The sequence below is a fragment of the Mandrillus leucophaeus genome, unplaced genomic scaffold (genome assembly GCF_000951045.1).
Source record: "Mandrillus leucophaeus isolate KB7577 unplaced genomic scaffold, Mleu.le_1.0 Scaffold10, whole genome shotgun sequence".
Lineage (NCBI taxonomy): Eukaryota > Metazoa > Chordata > Mammalia > Primates > Cercopithecidae > Mandrillus > Mandrillus leucophaeus.
The window spans coordinates 537433-555844 of record NW_012098098.1 but is presented as its reverse complement, the minus strand read 5'-3'; the positions used below and the strand labels follow the sequence as shown (position 1 = coordinate 555844).

Here is an 18412-nt window from a genome sequence, read left to right as displayed (position 1 = left end):
AGATGTCTTATTTAAGAGGAACATGTGGGTGATCTTACTTAGTTTTATGGCCCTGAAGTAAGAACCAGATGCCAGGTATAGTTTCAGGATAGTCACCCCCAAGTGTTACGGGCCTGGAGCGAGGAGGGTAGTACTGCTGAGCGGGATGATGATTTCTCAGAGGCTGGTATATTCAGAGGCCAAAATTTGGTAGGGGATATCCTTGTTGGTGAGGGACTTCTTGACTGAGATGTGCTATGTCCAATGAACGAATGCATGTACTACATAATATTAAGGATTTCTAGTACAGGTCAATATTCGTATGGGTTAGGTTTTATTGTGTACTTGACAACAGTAGATATGTGGTAGTTAATTAAGGAATTGTTAATACGTGCTTATATGTATGTAGACTAGGTTTGTAATGTACTCTTATATATGAATGTACTATGTACGAATAAGCAATTACAGTACTGCATATTATTCATGGGGACTAGCAGTGATGCACGAAGTACATAAAAGCACTAACGTATTAGGCAATGGCAAAGTTATCAGGAAACCCTGGCACTGGCCCTCTGTGTCCGTGGCTGCTGCACTTTCGAAGCTGTAAAAGTCATAGAATGACATAGCCACTGGCTGTCCTCTGTGGCTAATCCTGAGTCTATAAAAGCTGTCAGGCAATTTTCCAAACCTGCAACTTGAAGATAAAACTTGGGTAAATAGACATCTCCATCACACACCCTGGAGCTCAGTCCTCCCCAAAATGTGTTTGCTACAGCTCAAGGAAAATAGATATGAGCAAAACAGGATTTGGCAGGGTGCAGTGGCTCATGTCTGGAATCCCAGCACTTTGGGAGGCTGAGGCAGGAAGATCACTTGAAGTCAGGAGTTCAAGACCAGCCTGGCCAACATGGTGAGCCCCATCTCTATTAAAAATACAAAAATCAGCTGGGTGTGGTGGCATGTACCTGTAATCCCAGTTACTCAGGAAACTGAGGCAGGAGAATCACTTGAACTCAGGAAGTGGAGGTTGCAGTGAGCTGAGATCATGCCATTGCACTCCAGCCTGGTGACACAGCAAGACTCCATCTCAAAAAAAAAAAAAAAGCAATTCCAGAGAGCTGCCTTACTCTATCTACCATGTGAAGATAGAGAGAGAAGATGGACATCTGTCAAAAGTGGGTCCTCACCAGACACAGAATCTGCTGGAAGGTTGATCTTGGACTTTTCAACCTCCAGAACTGTGAGAAATGAATGTCTGTGGTTTATAAGCCACCCAGCCTTCATTATAGCAACTCAATGGATTTCAACAACAACCCTAAGAGGTAGGTTCTATTATCATTCTCATTTTATGGATGGGGAAACTGAGGCACAGAAAACATGGGTATCTTGGCCTAGGGCACACAGGGAGTGGGCAGCCACGTCCCTCCTCTGCCCACTGCTACTATGACTATAAATATGATTGATCCCTGCTGCTCAGGAAAATGGCTTCATCCACTAGAAAAGAAAATGTGTTCCCATGAAGGTCCTGGTCTCTGGCAGAAACTCTCCCCAGAACTTCCTATTAAGAGTGAAACTGTGTAGAAATGACTCCTTTCGGAATGCCAAGGCCACCTGTAGCAAGCCTTCTGTGCCACCATCCCCAGTAATATTTCTGGATTATCAGCATGAGCCAGAGGTTTTACATTTATAATTACATTTCCTCCTTGTTCTACTCGTTGCCAGCGAGAGGGTCAGTGTGTGAGTCAGCAAGGCTCACAGAGGGTTTACACCAATAATTATGTTGTGTGTGTGTTTTTAAGGAATAATTGAGTTCTGCTAAGAAAGATTAAGAAGACATGTCATAGCCACATTTTGAGCACAGATCTCTAAAAACACCTTCACATGTCTCATTTTGGCATATCTGTTAATAATTCCTTAGCAAATGTATAAAGAATTTCATTTAAAACTTAAGTTTGGGCCAGGCATGGTGGCTCACACTTGTAACCCCAGCACTTTGGGAGGCCAAGGCAGGCAGATCACTTGAGGCCAGGAGTTTGAGACCAGCCTGGGCAACATGGTGAGACTCGATTTATACTAAAAATACAAAAACTAGCCAGGCATGGTGGCAGGCAGCTGTAATCCCAGCTACTCAGGAGGCTGAGACACGAGAATCACTTGAACCTAGGGGATGGAGACTGTAGTGAGCTGAGATTACACTACTGCACCCCAGCCTAGGCGACAGAGTGAGACTGTCTCAGAAAACAAAAACAAAAACAAAAATAATCCACTTAAGATTGGTTTTCTTAAAGTTACACGTAAGTTTGGGTATTTTAGAACCTATAAAACAGGTTTGTTTGATGGCTGCTTGTTTATGCTGCTGAGGACAGGAGGGCACCCTTAAGCCATAAGCATTTTCTTTTGTTAATTCCCAGAAGGAGGAGACTGGGAGAATTTATCTGTGGCCTTCTAAACTCGGTGATTCTATGAGTCCCCTCATAGGGTCCTCCACACTTGCAAGAGGAGAAAGGGGCAGTTGGAAGCACCCTTACTTTGACGACAGAAAGCATCCCTTCATTGGTTTGGGGGTTGGTGTGGATTTCGAAGCTCTGCCCTGGGTTTCCGTTGATGATGGTGTAGGCAGCCCTCCATGCACCTGTGGTGGGGTCATCCTTATCTTCAACTGTCAAATTGACAATAACTCCCACAGCTCCTTCCTCGACTGTGGCTTGAAACTGCAAAAAAAAAAAAAAGCAGATGGTAATGGTCACTATATTGAACACACATAGTCCATTACATGCTTTGCATTGGGTATGTTACACACATCATCTCACATAAACATAAATAACATAGGAGGATTATGATTGGAAGATACTATGCTCCTCTTCTCAGCTTTTCTTGAACTTAGGTGAGGCCATGAGACTAACTTCTCTTCTGCAGAATGTAGGCAGGAATGATACTGACCATGGCTGTGCTGTGCTACTCTGTGGTGGGAGGGTGAAAAGAACAGCTGTGCCTCCTTTCTGGGCTTTTTCACCCTCTGCCTACCTGAATGCAGAGGACCACAAAACCCCAAGGGAGCAGGGAGCCACAGGGGAGGAGGAGCTTGGGTCCCTGAGTCACCACATGGAGGGGAGAAACCTGGAGGCCAAGAACACCTGTCCTGAACTATCATTGAATGAGAAACAATTTTCGATTGAGTTCAAGCCATTTTTGTTTGCATTTGTTCTCGCAGCCTTGCCTCCCCAAAACAACAACATAATCAGATGAGTAAAGCGCTAAGACTTGTAAATGAAGAGACTGGGGTTTGACTCCAGATCCTCTGCTAGACCCTGCTATTTTCTCGAATGAAGAAAACCAGTCCCATTCTTTCCACTCCATATCCACTCTTAATAGGACCTTAGAAACCATTTTCTAAGAAATCATCTACATCAATTGTTTGGAGCCTTGTTGTACCTGTGTTTCTATTGTAATACATCTCAAATACTTGTTGCAAGTAGGTGTGGTGAAAATAAATCAATAAATGAAAAATCAACTTTCTCATAGAGAATTTCATGAGCTATCATTAGCACATTCCTTTGAGCTGGAAGCATAAAGTATTGTTTTGGTGCTTACCTCTGACACACTACAGGTAAATAGTAATCTGTTTGCAAATATTTTATAAACAAGTAACACCAATAAGCTGACAAGAAGAAGAAATATCTTGGAATTTCGATTAGTAGGAAAGTGAATCTAGAGACAGTAAGATGATGTCAAAAAGCCCTTGTGTTCAAAGAAAAGTAATTTGAGAAATGAGGTTTCAAAAGCAGTGACTGATTAATTGACTTGCAAATCATTAATCATAAACCTTAATCCTGAGGCCTCTCAGGAGATGGGGCGGGGATTGGAACTAATTTGTTTATTGCACCTCGGCAAACCCAGAAGAGTTGTCTTCCATAAAAGGAGAGCTGGAAAATTCTTAGAACATGCATGGAGGCTAGAAAATAGTGGGAACGAGGAGGGATACTGAGGCTGCTGTCACACAGAAACAGCTCCAGGGGGCAATTATTTTGATCTGATTCATATGATTCTTGTTTAATGTCTACCTATCTTCTATCTTCTCCTCTTCTCAAAAAATCATAGCATTCTTGAGCTGGAAAACTATACTAATGGTTCTCAGCCCTGTCTGCACATTAGAACCTCCCAGAGGCTTTGAAAAAGCTTCCTGAGTCCTATTCCAATTCAGGATTCCCCAAGGTTAAAGTGCATGAAAATCTATTATGGTAGGAGGGATTGATGAAGGAGAAAGTGCCTGGGGTCCTCTAGCCAGGTTGGAGCACAAGGGAGATCAGTCCATCTCTGGTCTTCTGGAACATGCAGGCAAGTGGCAGAATCAGGCATCAGTCAGGGAATCAATTCAGATTCAGAATCCCCAGACCAATTCAGATTCCCCAGGCTCTGGGGTAAAGCCTGGGACTCAGTATTTTCTTCATCTGACTAGACAAATCTAATATGTAGTAGGGGCAAGAAGCAGGATGGAGTCCAAGTCTAAGGATGGCAGGCAGGTGTCAATGACAGGACCTACCCTTGTGAATGGGTGAAGCTGTCTGAGTCTGGTGTGGACAGGCCTGCAGTACATCTGGGTTCAGCAGGAAAGAGTGCTGTGATCAATTAATGCCATCTGCCATGTAGCCAGAAGGGGGCTTGGTGACACATGAGTGATCTAATCCCTTCATATTACAGAGGAAGATGATAGCACAGAGAAGGAAGGAAGGAAGAAGGAAGAGTGCTGCCCAAAGTCATTTAGTGACCCAAAGATCAGACCTAAGTCTCCTGGTTTCCGGTAATCTTTGCTCCCAACCAGTTCTGTCATTCGTGCCCACCTCAGATCCCCAGGGCTTAGGCCAGTCCTTCCTTCACCTGCTTGCTGCAGTCCAGAGCCAGAGGACTGGTTGTCCCTGAAGATCACAGCAGATGTCAGCTTATAACCTGTCCTTGTGGCTCTTCCGACACCTGTACCTTAGGAAACCAGGTGTCAATCATGTGGGCATGAAATGGGCTAAGGCTAGAGGATGCTGGGAACCACCAGTCAGGTAGAAATGCTGTCATGTCCAGTGCATAAGTGAGAAGTTGCTCTGTCAAAGCGGGTGTCATTGCCAAGATGAAAACGCTGTGACAAACCATGATTTGAGGAGGCTGGAGGCTCTATGTGCACCTGTCTCTTCATGGGTTTATCTCTAGTCTCTTGCATGGTGCTAGGTGCACAGAAGAAACTCAGTAGATATTTGTTGAATGAATGAACGATCTTAAGTATAGGAAGTGGGATCTGGCAGCAGAGGCGAGGGCTGAGGAAATGTGAAGGGACAAAGCCATAGAGAAGGAAGACTAAGAGGGACTGACTTGTTGACGGACGCCTGATTCTGCCACTAGTCTGAGTGTTCCAGAAGACCAGGGATGGACTGATCTCCTCTGTGTTCCAGCAGAGCTGTGCCATGACTGGTGGACCCCAGGCACCTTTGCCTTTATCAACCCCTCCTACCATAATAGAGTAATGTGCCTTAAAAATTTATTTTGGGGGCTGGGCATGGTATTCTAACACTGTAATCCTAGCTCTTTGGGAGGCTGAGGTGGGAGGATCACTTGAGCCCAGGAACTCAAGATGAGCCTGGGCAACATAGTGAGATACCCTCTAAAAAAAAAAAAATTGTAAAAAATTAGCCAGGTGTGGTGGCACGTGCCTGTGGTCCCACACACTCAGGAGGCTGAGGTGGGACGATCTTTGAGTGTAGGAGTTTGAGGCCGCAGTAAGTTATGATTACACCACTGCACTCCAGCCTTGGTGACAGAGCAAGAACCTGTCTCAGAAAAAATTATTTTTATGATGTGAAGAAAAGAATTAAAAATTTATTTTACCCTAAAAGTTATTTTTATTTCTTTCTGATTTTAGGGTCCTAGCACATGATAACCGTGCCTGATGGATGAGTTAGCCCTGATCCAACACACGAGCAGGTCTGAAGATGGGATGGATGAATGGATAGATGGATGGGTGGATGGGTGGGTGGATGGATAGATGGATAGACAGATGGGTGGATGGATGGATGGGTGGTGGATGGATGGATGGGTAAGTGGGTGGATGGGTGGATGACTGAATTAATAAAATTAATATTTAGGCCACGTATAAGTGAGACAAACCTGTGCAGCTTCTTTCACGACACTGATAGTTTTATATCTGCAGCACCTGCTGAAGGGGCTGGTATAGAATACCTTGTTAGTGTGTGAGCAAATGAATTCAAGTAGAATGGAAAGGTGCTGATGTGCTAGGAATTCTCAGAGATGTGCACTGTGGCCCTCATGTGTCCTTGGATGGGTCCACAACGATATTTACCTGCCATCCATCTATTTATCCATCTATCTATCCATGCATCCATCCATCATCCATCTCTTTATCTATCATTCCATTCATCATCCATCCATCCATCCATCCATCCATCCATCCATCCATCCATCCATCTATCATCCATCCATCCATCCATCCATCCATCCATCCATCCATCCATCCATCCAGGGATACACCACTAAACAAAACAGACATGATATTTCCTCATGGAAACTGCAGGCTGAAACGAGAGACAGATAGGAAAGAAATGTATAACAATGTGTTAATTGTCAAGGAATAAAATCACAGTTCTCGAGGAGTCTCTCTCTGTGTGTGTGTAGGCGGGTATCTGATCCAGTCTGGAGAGGATCATCAGGGAAAAATTCCCTGAGAACTGAAAGAAGAGGAGGCCTTAGAGAGGTGAAGGGGGTGAGAACACACCTGGCATCTGAAAGAGCAGGAACAAAGGCCAGGTGGCAGGAAGAGCCACAGGTGCCTTTGCAGAGCAAAGGCAAGCTGGGTGTGGCTGGAATGAAGGGGAGAGCCAGAGAGAACTCTTTGACATCAGACTCCAGAGGTGGTAGAGTCAGTTTATGCAGGGCCCTGTTGGCCATGGAAAGGCATTTGGGATTTACTTTGAAAGCAAAGTGTAGCCTAATCAAGGAACTGGGTTATGTTTAAATTTACTCCTGAGAGAATACAAAAAAAAAAAAATTACATATGGAAAATGTTCAACACAATTATTATAGTCTTTGTTAAGACCATTATCTGATTTCTGCATAAACTATGAAGCAGTTTCTTTGAGCATCCATTTAGAAGCTCATTATTGCTTAATTAAATACTCATTCTATTAATTCTATTCAACGTTTTAACCCCATTATATAATTCAAGAAAGGAAAATTAAGTAGATTAAAATGAAATGGTACCATTTTACATTTCTATAGCAATGCTCACTTTGTGATTTAAAAACAATAGACAGACATTAATTTACCACACTAGAGCAGGAGGAATTATTGATTGTACTATTACTACCTTTAACTGGAAAAAATAGATAAAGTTATTTTTCTGTTAAACTGTGTGGCAAATCAAATGCCAGATATAAAACGTATTTTTACACAATCACTGTGGCTTGTTGGGACTATGTACTGGGCTTATTTGCTCTTCCCTCCAAATTCAGAACTGAGAATTTTATTTTCTTTGAGTTACATCATAGACATTTAGGATGAGGCTGCCTGGATGAGCCACAAAGGCCATCACTAGCGGGAAGAGGGATTTGAATTTTATTATGCACCAAGAATGCATGTTCTTCCTCCAAGAGCGGAAAGTTGACCTTTAGATTAACATGGAAGATGGAAATAATGATCAGAAGGTTGGAAAGACACAGATAGGAAAGAAGTGACAGAGGACAATTTTAAAGGACTGGATATATGCAAGCTTGCATGCTTGACCACTTGCATGTTTGACTTGAATACTAGTCCAAGTTCATGAGCCATTAACCCTAAAGTTTCACAGAGAGCTAATATGGAACTTGAAAAGCTGGGATGTAGTCATCTGGGCCTTGATTTAAAAAATTAAAAGACAGGGTGTCACTAATTTCTATTTGTGATGATAAAAGGGTAGGGGAGAGACCATCAGAAATGTAACTTGCAAACATTTTTGAGTCTACGTTTACAAAAAAGATACAGCCTACTGGAAGACTCTTCCTAATAGTCTAATGGGTAGCAACTGTTACTGATATAAATAAGATAATGCATTTAAGGAGTTTGGCAAATTGCCTGGCGTATGTATAACAAGGAGTCAGTATTTGTTAGCAAGGATAATGATGATGGATTTTGCCCTGTATCATATGAAATTCTTACTAAGAAATTGGAGAATTTGGTTTAAACCCCTGTGACTCTTTCTGCTCTTAACACAGTCTGCCTTATAATGTAGTTATGTATATATGTATTTTATTTTCCTCGAGTGCTGTGGAAGAAGCTTTTTTATTTCACTTATGTATGCCTGGCATTCACACACTTGCTCATTCTTGTTATGCTCCAACAACAGACACGAGGCAAATGATGTCAATCCTATCATGTCCACATTTGGAAGGGAAAGCTGCATTAGATATCTGGTTTTCTTCTATGATTAGGATTTATATCAGAATGGAAAGATACAACAATTCATTTTAATAGATACTTGTTGTATCTGTTGCATGCTGGAGACTCCACTAGGCACAAAAATACATAAGTAAATGAGAGGGCTAGTATTCCCTCCAGTGTCCCCTTTCTTTGTAGGTATTGTACATCTATAACATATCCTGACAATTTATTTTCTACCACTTCTAAAACCATTTCTCACTGTCACACATCCAAGGCTGTACCTGTGGCCAATTATGAATGTTTTTATGTTTTGACATGATTTAGTTTCCAGGTAGCGGTCTTTCCGTAAATGGTGCTGGATCAATTGGAAATCCATCTGGAGAAAACAATGAATCCTGACTCCTACCTCACACCATACACAAAATGTGAAAGGTAAACAGTAAAGTTCTTAGAAGAAAACATATGAGAACATTTTCAGCCTCCACATCATGTTTATGTGCACACACATATAATATGTAATATAAAATATTAAAACTATAATTATATAAAATATACATAAGATATATGTTTACATAAAAATTTTTAAGAGTATACAGTACAGAGATCTAAATAAAGTTCATTCAATATCTTAAGAAAGCCCTATGTCTCAGAAACGATTAATAACAGAGCCACACAAGGGCCTGTGGTTGCTTGACTAAGAACCATAGTATGTTCATTGGCAAGTCCTCAAGATGACTGGAACCTACTAAGTCCTTCCCTAGCTAGGTCACAGTAGAATAGGCATAGCCAGGCCTTAAAGTGACTACAGGAGCAAGACGAAAGAATATTCAGGAACCCACTAGATCATCATAGTCCCAGTCGTTGGTGAGGATCTTTTCCTTCTCCTTTTTTTTGAAGCAGGTCTTGCTCTGTTGCCCAGGCTGGAATGCAGTGTTGTGATCACGGCTCACTGCAGCCTTGACTTCTTAGGCTCAAATGATCCTTCTGCCTTAGCTGGGACCACAGGCATAAACCACCATGACTGGCTAATTTAAATATATATACATTTTTTTGATGAGATGGGGTCCTACTAAGTTGCCCAGGCTGGTCTCACACTCTTAAGCTCAAGTGGTCTTCCTGCCTTGGCCTACCTAATTGCTGGCATTACAGGCATGAGTCACTGTGCCCAGCCTTCTCCTCTCTTTATCTCATTAAAATTCTATAAATGATTTGTTTTCTTTGAAGATACAGAGTGGTGTCAGAGACCTGATTTTTAATGCCCATGGGAGGTAACTCACACAGGAAAGAAAGAAATCAGATGCTAGAGGTGAGAATTCCAGTTACCATGAACAGAAAGAACTTGGCAGAGACTTCTCTGCCTGTCAAGCAGAGACAACCTGGGGCATGCTCCTCCCAATGTTGAGATGCTTGAGAGTCGGAGTCATATCTCTGATTCCCCAAAATGCTCAATGCCACATCTTTCATAAAGTAACAGCGCTGTAAGCAGACACTAACTTTTGGAATTATTTTGTCTCAAGAATAAAAACCCGAGGTGGAAAGATAACAATGCACATGTGTTTGAGAGTCTCCCAATGAGAATAGTAAACAGATCTTCTCTATTTCTCCTGAGAGAAAGGAAAGTGGACTCAATTGTAGTTCAAACGACAGAGATTATACAATTTCTAAATGGCAAATTAGAGTATTTCTTTCCTGAAAATCTTAGCGGTTTTGAGTAGATATAGCTCAGGGCGCCTGCATAATCCATAAACCATTTGAGGGAACTAAATCCACCCCCAGTCCCTGCTGAAAAGAGTGGTACTAGGGAGTCATTTTGTAACATGTGATCCTAGCTTCCTTGGCCATAGCTGATTGGACCCAGAGATGATCACCTGACTCAGAGGTAACCAATCCATTGGTTGATTCGTGAAAAATGGGATTATTTCTTTTATAAATTTGAACTAAGAGAGAAATAGAGGTTTATCAGCATTTGTGCAAGAGGTGGCCATTTTTTTGTCATTTGGATATGGATAAATTCTCAGAGAAATCCAATATGCATGGAGAAGCAAAAGAATGGAGAAATTGAGAGAAAAATTTACAAAAGAGATTTTTTTTTCTGTGACTCAAAGACAAAGACAGATAGGAAGTTTTCTCAGTGGCTGACTGGTTTCCCAGTCCTGCTCTCAACCCCACGAGGTTCCCTGTGCTCTTGTCTGTGGGAACCTCTGTTCCCATCAACAATCTCATTTTCACTCCAGCGCCTTGAGCAGGTTTCCATTCCTTGCAACAATGGCGCCCTGGGGAAAACAACTCTGAAGATATCTGCTGAAATCATTAGGTGAGTGGTCCCTTTGATGGTGCTTTGGGTTTCATAGACGTTTTCTCAAGTATTTTTTCTTTTTCACATCTTGTTGTGAAAAATATTAAACATGTATAAAAGCAGGTAGAATAGGATAATAACCCCCCACATGCCTGTCTTCAGGCTTTAGAGATCCTCAACTCCCAGCTTCTGGTGCTTCATCTCCACAGCCACGCCTCCCTGATCCTGCACTGTTTGGAGCAAATCCCAGACATGCCATTGCATCTGTAAAGATTTCAGTCTAAAACAGAGGGATTCTTTTTAAGAAAACATGATCAAAGTCCTTTCTTGATCCAACTAACATTAATTTCTTCTACGGACAATTTTGTGTTTCCCTTTTGTGTCAGATGCTTTGCTAAAAGTATTTGCATGTTATCTCCATCATGCAAAGTGAGAGTACCTACTAGTTATGGTAACGGACAGTTACAGAAAGGTCTATTAAACATCCAGAGATTTCCCAGTTAAATGTCTGAAGCCATCCACCGTTACTAAACAGGTGAGAAAATGCAAAACTAGACTGTGGAAACAGTTCAAAAATAACAAGGAATAGCATCTTAACAAGAAAGAAACGTGCCCTGAGTGAAGAGTCCTCTCCAAAATTCATTGGCATCCCAGGTAGTGTGGTTCTTGATCCTGGACTGATACTAATGTCCGCCTCACTGATGTCCTGCCCCCATGTGACCCACCCACCCAGGGTGATCCTGTGTTGAAAGGAAAATGATGTTCCTAGACAGCACTTATCTGTGAGGCCCGTAACACTGAGAGAGAAAATGAAGCATCCCTCAACCCCCTGGCTCTACAGGTGCTGGGGAATGAACCAAAGGGCAAGAGAGGGAAACATTCACTGCATGCCCTGGCAGGAATCGCTCCCTCTTCCCCTTAGGGCACACTTCTCTGATTCATTTCCTGTGAGATGTTTTCTTGTGTTGGCTGCAGACACACAGAAAGTGCAGAGTCCATGGCTTTTGAGGAAGATGCCCAGCTGGTACAGTCCACTTTCCAATGACTGTACTCTTCCTCTACATGGCCCTGTCTACACCAAATACAGACCTGCACATTTGCAAAACTAAAAATGAAATGCATTTTCAGGGAGAAGAGGCTTGTGTAACAAAGCAGGTCTTTGCCCTACAAAACAAAATGAAAAGACAAGGCCACTGAAGACTGACAGGAAAATGATGCAGTGGAATGGTGGTTCTTTTTTATTTTTATTTTTATTTTATTTTTATACTTTAAGTTCTAGAGTACATGTGCACAATGTGCAGGTTTGTTACATATGTATACATGTGCCATGTTGGTGTGCTGCACCCATTAACTCGTCATTTACATTAGGTATATCTCCTAACGCTATCCCTCCACCCTCCCCCCTCCCCACAATAGGCCCCGGTGTGTGATGTTCCCCTTCCTGTGTCCAAGTGATCTCAATGTTCAATTCCCACCTATGAGCGAGAAGATGCGGTGTTTGGTTTTCTATTCTTGTGATAGTTTGCTAAGAATGATGGTTTCCAGCTGCATCCATGTCCCTACAAAGGACATGAATTCATCCTTTTTTATGGCTGCATAGTATTCCATGGTGTACATGTGCCACATTTTCTTAATCCAGTCTGTCACTGATGGAAATTTGGGTTGATTCCAAGTCTTTGCTATTGTGAATAGTGCTGCAATAAACATATGTGTGCATGTGTCTTTATAGCAGCATGATTTATAATCCTTTGGGCATATGCCCAGTAATGGGATGGCTGGGTCAAATGGTAAACTGTGTTCCTGAGAACCAAGATTTTTTATTTTTTATTTTTTTTTTGAGACAGGGTCTTGCTCTGCCACGCAGGCTGGACTGCAGTGGCGTGACTGTGGCTCATTGCAGCTTTGACCTCCTAAGCGCAAATGATCCTCATGCCTCAGCCTCCCCAGTAGCTGGGTGTGTGTGCCATCACACCCAGCTAACTTTTAAATTTTGTGTAGAGATGGGGTTTCACTATACTGCCCAGGCTGGCCTCAAACTCCTGGGCTCAAGTGATCCTCACGTCTTGGCCCTGCAAAGTACTGCAATTATAGGTGTGAGCCACTGAGTCCAGCAAGAATGTTTGAGATGGTACAGGAGTCCTACCAAGGCATCAAACATTTTCCTTCAAACAATAAGAATTTAAACTGCCTGAGCAATCTGTTAATTATATTTTATCTGTTTTGTATATTAGAATTCCTGCCTAGGATTTTGATTGAAAAAAAAAAGTTATGTTGCTAAAGAGAGTTCGAAAATCATTGCCTTAGGGGAATGATGAAATAAATATTACATTAGATGGTGACAGAAAAATAAAAACCAAAGACAAATATGCCTACATTCTTTTTCTTTCTGAATTTCAGGCTTGGATACTTTATTTCATTGGACGTTAGCAGCTCTCCTTCACTTGAGTTTCTCTCTTAAGAAAATGCAAAACACATTTGTTCATCTGACAAGATAATTGAAAATAGTTTAATTCTGAGAAGCAGAGAGATTTTCTGTAGAGATACTCATTTGACCACAAATATCTGAATCTGGATGAAGAATGACTTTTCAAGAAACAATAACATAGTCTGCTTTCTAAAGACACTGACTGCAGTTTGGCTTATGCAACTCTGCAGATTTAAAGGAGTAGGAAATTCAATGAAGTGGGGCAAATTCTAGTTGGCCTCTAACTTAGTGGTTCCCAATTCCCACTACTGGTCTGTAACCTGTTAGGAACTGGGCTACACAGAAGGAGGTGAGCTATGGGAGAGCAAGTGAAACTTCATATGGGAGAGCAAGCAATGGGCTGCTCCCCATTGCTCACTAATATCACCACCTGAGCTCCACCTCCTGTCAGATCAGTGGTGGCATTAGATTCTCATAGGAGCACAAACCCTATCGTGAACTGCACACACTAGGGATCTAGGTTATGCATTCCTCTTGAGAATCTAATACTTGATGATCTATCATTGTCTACTATCACTCCCAGATGGAACCATCTAGCTGCAGGAAAACAAGCTCAGGGATCCCACTGGTTCTACCTTATGGTAGTTGTCTAATTATTTCATTATATATTACAATGTAATAATAATAGAAATGAAATGCACAATAAATATAATGTGCTTGAATCCTCCCAATACCATCCCCACAACCCTGATCCATGGAAAAACTGTCTTCCACAAAACCAGTTCCTGGTGCCAAAAAGGTTGTGGATTGGCTGGGTGTGGTGGCTTCTGCCTGTAATCCCAGCACTTTGGGAGGCCGAGGCAGGAAGATCACCTGAGGTCAGGAGTTCGAGGCCAGCCTGATCAATATGGTGAAATCCCATCTCTACAAAAAATACAAAAATCAGCTGGGCATGGTGGCAGGCATCTGTAGTCCAAGATACTTGGGAGGCTGAGAAAGGAGAATTGCTTGAACCTGGGAGGTGGAGGTTGCAGTGAGCCAAGATCGTGCCACTGCACTCCAGCCTGGGTGACAGAGTGAGACTCCATCTCAAAAAAAAAAAAAAAAAAAGTTGTGGACTGCTGCTCTGATTCATGGGTACATTTCTGGCAAATCGTGCAAGTTCTCTGAGACCCAGTTCACTTATCTGAGAAACGGGTATCAGACTAAAGCTGTCATTCTTAACCCTGACTACACATTGAAACATCTGAAAGCCTTAAAACAAACCCACTAATGATATGGGGTACTGCTTTCAGAGATGGTTCCTGGATGGGACCGAGGCATTTGTATTTCTGAAAACACCCTTCCTGTGATTCTAATGAACAGCCAAGGGCTGAGAACAACAGCTTGAGGTAACCACTGAGGTCCCTTTTAGTTCTAAGATCAAATGATGAAAGAATCGGTGGCACATTCTAACTTGTGTTGGGACCTTGCTGGTGAGGACATGGGACCTTGCTGGTGAGGACATGGGGCTGGCAGTGCTGAACGATGCCACTGGTGGGGAATGTTGTGAATTCTTGCTGTTCTATGTGCAAGGAGTACACAGACATTGCTAAGCAAGCGAATGCAGTATCTTTGCCAAGCAAATCACAGGTCTGTCTCGTGGAGGTCATCTCTTCCACTGACTGTTTGATTTCTGCAGACACATCCTTCACTCATCAGTTTGTTTTCCATATCCCCAGCCCACAGCCTCTCCAGCAAAGGAGGGGTCTACTGCAGAGGAAGGTTGGCTGTTCGGTAAAGTAGAAACTGATTGTCAAGGGATACTTTGGAGCTACTGGTTGGCTGCCATCCTGAGCATAGATGAACTTTATGTCTAAAGTGCTACTTTGGGGGTCAAAGAAGATCCAGAAATTAAGTGAGCTTCTGCCTACTCATGAACCCAGAAGCTATCCCAAGGGGATCCGAGTAGAGATCCCTGAAAAGCAGCAGCCTGTCTTCTTGACGGTCTATGGGGGACACCTTGTTTGACTTCATAATGCCACTCACTGTCCCAGAGACACGGTGGCCAGGACACTTGGCTCAGGAACAATGCAGCAATAGAGTGGCACTACAGATAAACGGTCCTGTGTTGAGGGATGAACACCCTTTACATCACTCATATGGCTGTTTCTTTACAATGAGCTGGATCCACAGTCTGTTACTGTCTCAAAGAAACAGACTATTTCTTTCATTTTGCCATTACATATGCAGGGCTGAGATCTTCTTCAGTTCATGTGACTTCAGTCTTTCCTAAGAATATGGAAGAATAAAGCCCAATTGAGTGCCCTGAGTTTACTGTACCTGAAGTGCAAGTTTCATTCTCCAAAAACATTGGCATCAGCCTGTGCTTTAATCACCTCTCCTGGAGCCCAGGAGCTGGCATTCCCAGAATGTACCACATCTGAAATTCATAAGCCACCAGTAGTGTCAATCTCTAAAGAATGACTTGGAGACATGAAATGCCTCCTTAAATCAAGCAATTCTTTACACCATGCTGTCTTACTCCTATTACAGGCAAAGGATAACTGGGAATGGCTTGTGTTTGTGCCCAAAATTGGCTCTGCTATTGCCCAAACTGTAGGGGAGGGTGGCAAAGACCAAGATTCTCGGTGCAGTCATTCAAAGACGCTTACTTTCCCACAGGAAATGGCTCAGGAGTCCTGATCAAGATGCTACTGAATCACCTTTACCATTCAAGGGTAAGAATGCCTGGATCTGGTTGACTTTTTCTTAACATGGCTCAGGAGGTCTGGTGCCAATGGCAGGTCTTCATCCGTCACCACCTGGATGAGAACTTCCAGACACTGCCTGGAAGGCAATTTCATCACTCTGGATTTTGTAAAGTAGAAGCGGCTGCAGGGCGTGAAGAGAGAGGAATCACACACTCACGCCTCCAACCCTGGCCTCTGCCCTGTATCCAGGATTGCAAGTGCCAAGTCACAGCCAGCATCTGCCTCTGGGTGTCTAATGGGCACCTCGAACTTAACATGATTCCACATTCCGACTCCACCAAAACAAATCTCGTCTTTCCCCCTTCTCCCTTTCCTTGGCAAAGAGCACCACCATTTATTCATGTTGTGTAGGCTGATAAGCCCAGGAGTCATCTTCTGATTCCTCTCTTTTCTCATTTCTCACATCCAGTCCATCAGCAACAACTCTTAAAAACTATATGATTCCATTTCTGTGAAATGTCTGTGCAGGCAAATTCAGAGAGACAGAAAACAGACTTATGGTTGCCAGGGGCTGGGTGTGAGAGGTAGGAATGGAGAATGACCACTTAATGGGTGTAAAGTTTCCCCTTGGGTGATGAAAAAGTTCCAGCCCTAGATAGTGGTGATGGCTGCATGCACGCAGAATATGTGCTGAATGGGCCTATTTCTCTGCGTCTCCACCCCTACCAACCTTGGTGGAGCCATCAGAAGCTGTGCTCAGGCAATTTCATCATCTCCTACCCAGGTGTTTGACTTCTCCTCTATTTTCACCCCTGCCAGTTTCTCTCTACAACCTGTCCTCTGCATAGTTGCAGTCAGAGTTATCTTGTTACAAATTTAAACATGATTCATTGATTCAATGAAGCCATTGAACACCTGCCACCTGCCAGGCTCGATTCTGGGTGTTTGGGAATCTTCACTGAACAAAGAAGACACACATTCCTGCCCTCATGGAGCTGACATGCCTCTCTCTTCGCAGCCCTGCAACAGCTTCTACTTTACAAAATCCAGAGTCTTTCCCACGGGTTCCCAGGCCTTCTGGGATCTGCCCATCTCTGCCTTCTCTCCCTCATTCACATGGGCTCTGCCATGGGTTTGCATGCAGTTGCTCAAGCTGCAGGACTCTACCTGTGTCGTTCTCTCTGACAGACTCTGGTCTTCATGTGCTGGCACCGGTCTGCCATTCGGGCCTCTGCTCAGTGCTCCACCTCAGAGGGTCTGGCTTTGTCACTCATCAGCTGGGTGCCCTGACACAAACAACTTCACCTCTGTAAGCCTCAGCACTTCCTTATCTGTAAAATGGGGATACGGTCCTTGCTAACTCCATAGGTGATTCTGATGAATAAATGAATGAGCGCAGATCAAACTCTTAGCATGGTGTCTGGCACATCCTAAGAAGTGGGCACCTGTCAGGTATCCAAAGGCCGGGCTGGAAGAATCAGACAGACACAAAGGATGCCAAAGGGAATCATGGTGGGAGATGTGCCAACAAGATTTGCCAAGTTTCTCATCACTCAAATGTGTTCAACAACATGAATCTGTCCTACAAAATTCTAAATTGGACAGGATCTCAAGGCGTGCCTTGTATGCCTCTGTCCTTGCCTTCAAAACTGGAAAGCATGCTGGTTACTGCTGGGTCCAAGGTCACGGGCTGTGCATCACATGTGCCAGGAAGCAGGTGGGTGGATACGGCGTGGCCACTGGTGGACTGAGAACATGTGCCCCAGGGAGCAGTCCGCCTGCAGGACTAATACCTGGAGCCACAGTTTTGAGCCACCTGGAGATGCTCTTTCACCTCTCCAGAACCCAGGCTCATAGAGCTGGTGGGAAATCATGCGGGGATCAGGTGGCAGCATCCATTAACCCATAGGCCTAATGCAGAAAGGGGACGAATGATGGGGTTAGTGGATCAACAGGAAACTATTTTGAGTATTTGCCTGGAGACGGAAGCACAGGCATGGTAGTTTTGTAGCAATAAAGAGCTGTTTGGAACATCCCGGCATTTTTATATTTTAATTTTCTTTTATTGCTTTCTGATGAAACACTCAAGATTGTTGGGCCTGTTTCCTCATCCTGGGGCTAGCAATCTGCATCCTGGCAGGATCCTTCGTCTGACCTCTTGTGCGTGTTCTCCTCTTGGCCACTGATCCCGCCATCTTGCAAGGCTGCCTGGCTTGGGTCCTTTCCTGCACATTGTCCTGCACGGGACCTCTGCCCATCCTGGTCTCCTGACCTGCGTTACTTGTTCGGGGTCTTTCTCTGTTAAATTCCGGGGCCGCTCCTAACTATGGACTATACCCTAATGTTCAGATAAACCCCACCATGTGAGGGTGCAGGAGAGACCCTTCCCCCAGACATGCTTATAGATGTATCAGGTTGGTGCAAAAGCAGTTGCAGTTTTTGCAGTTAAAAAATGACCTAATAGAAAGAAATGGAACAAATTCAGTCATGCCAGCTGCCTACGTGTCTCTGGTGGAATGATTCGTTCATCCTCTGTCCACACTTTTATCCTCCATCCATCATCCCCTAGCCACATGCCCATCCCTGTCTATGTATTAAGTCCCTGAT

At 43.4% G+C, this 18412-nt stretch overlaps 1 protein-coding gene across 1 annotated transcript in view; it reads right to left on the bottom strand.

Moving 5' to 3' along the window:
- CDH13 (cadherin 13) overlaps positions 1-18412 on the bottom strand; it is a 643409-nt gene that overhangs the window by 148513 nt on the left and 476484 nt on the right. The window contains exon 5 of the mRNA XM_011970562.1: positions 2508-2690. Within this exon, the coding sequence (XP_011825952.1) occupies positions 2508-2690 (183 nt within the window). The remainder of the gene's footprint in view (positions 1-2507; positions 2691-18412) is intronic.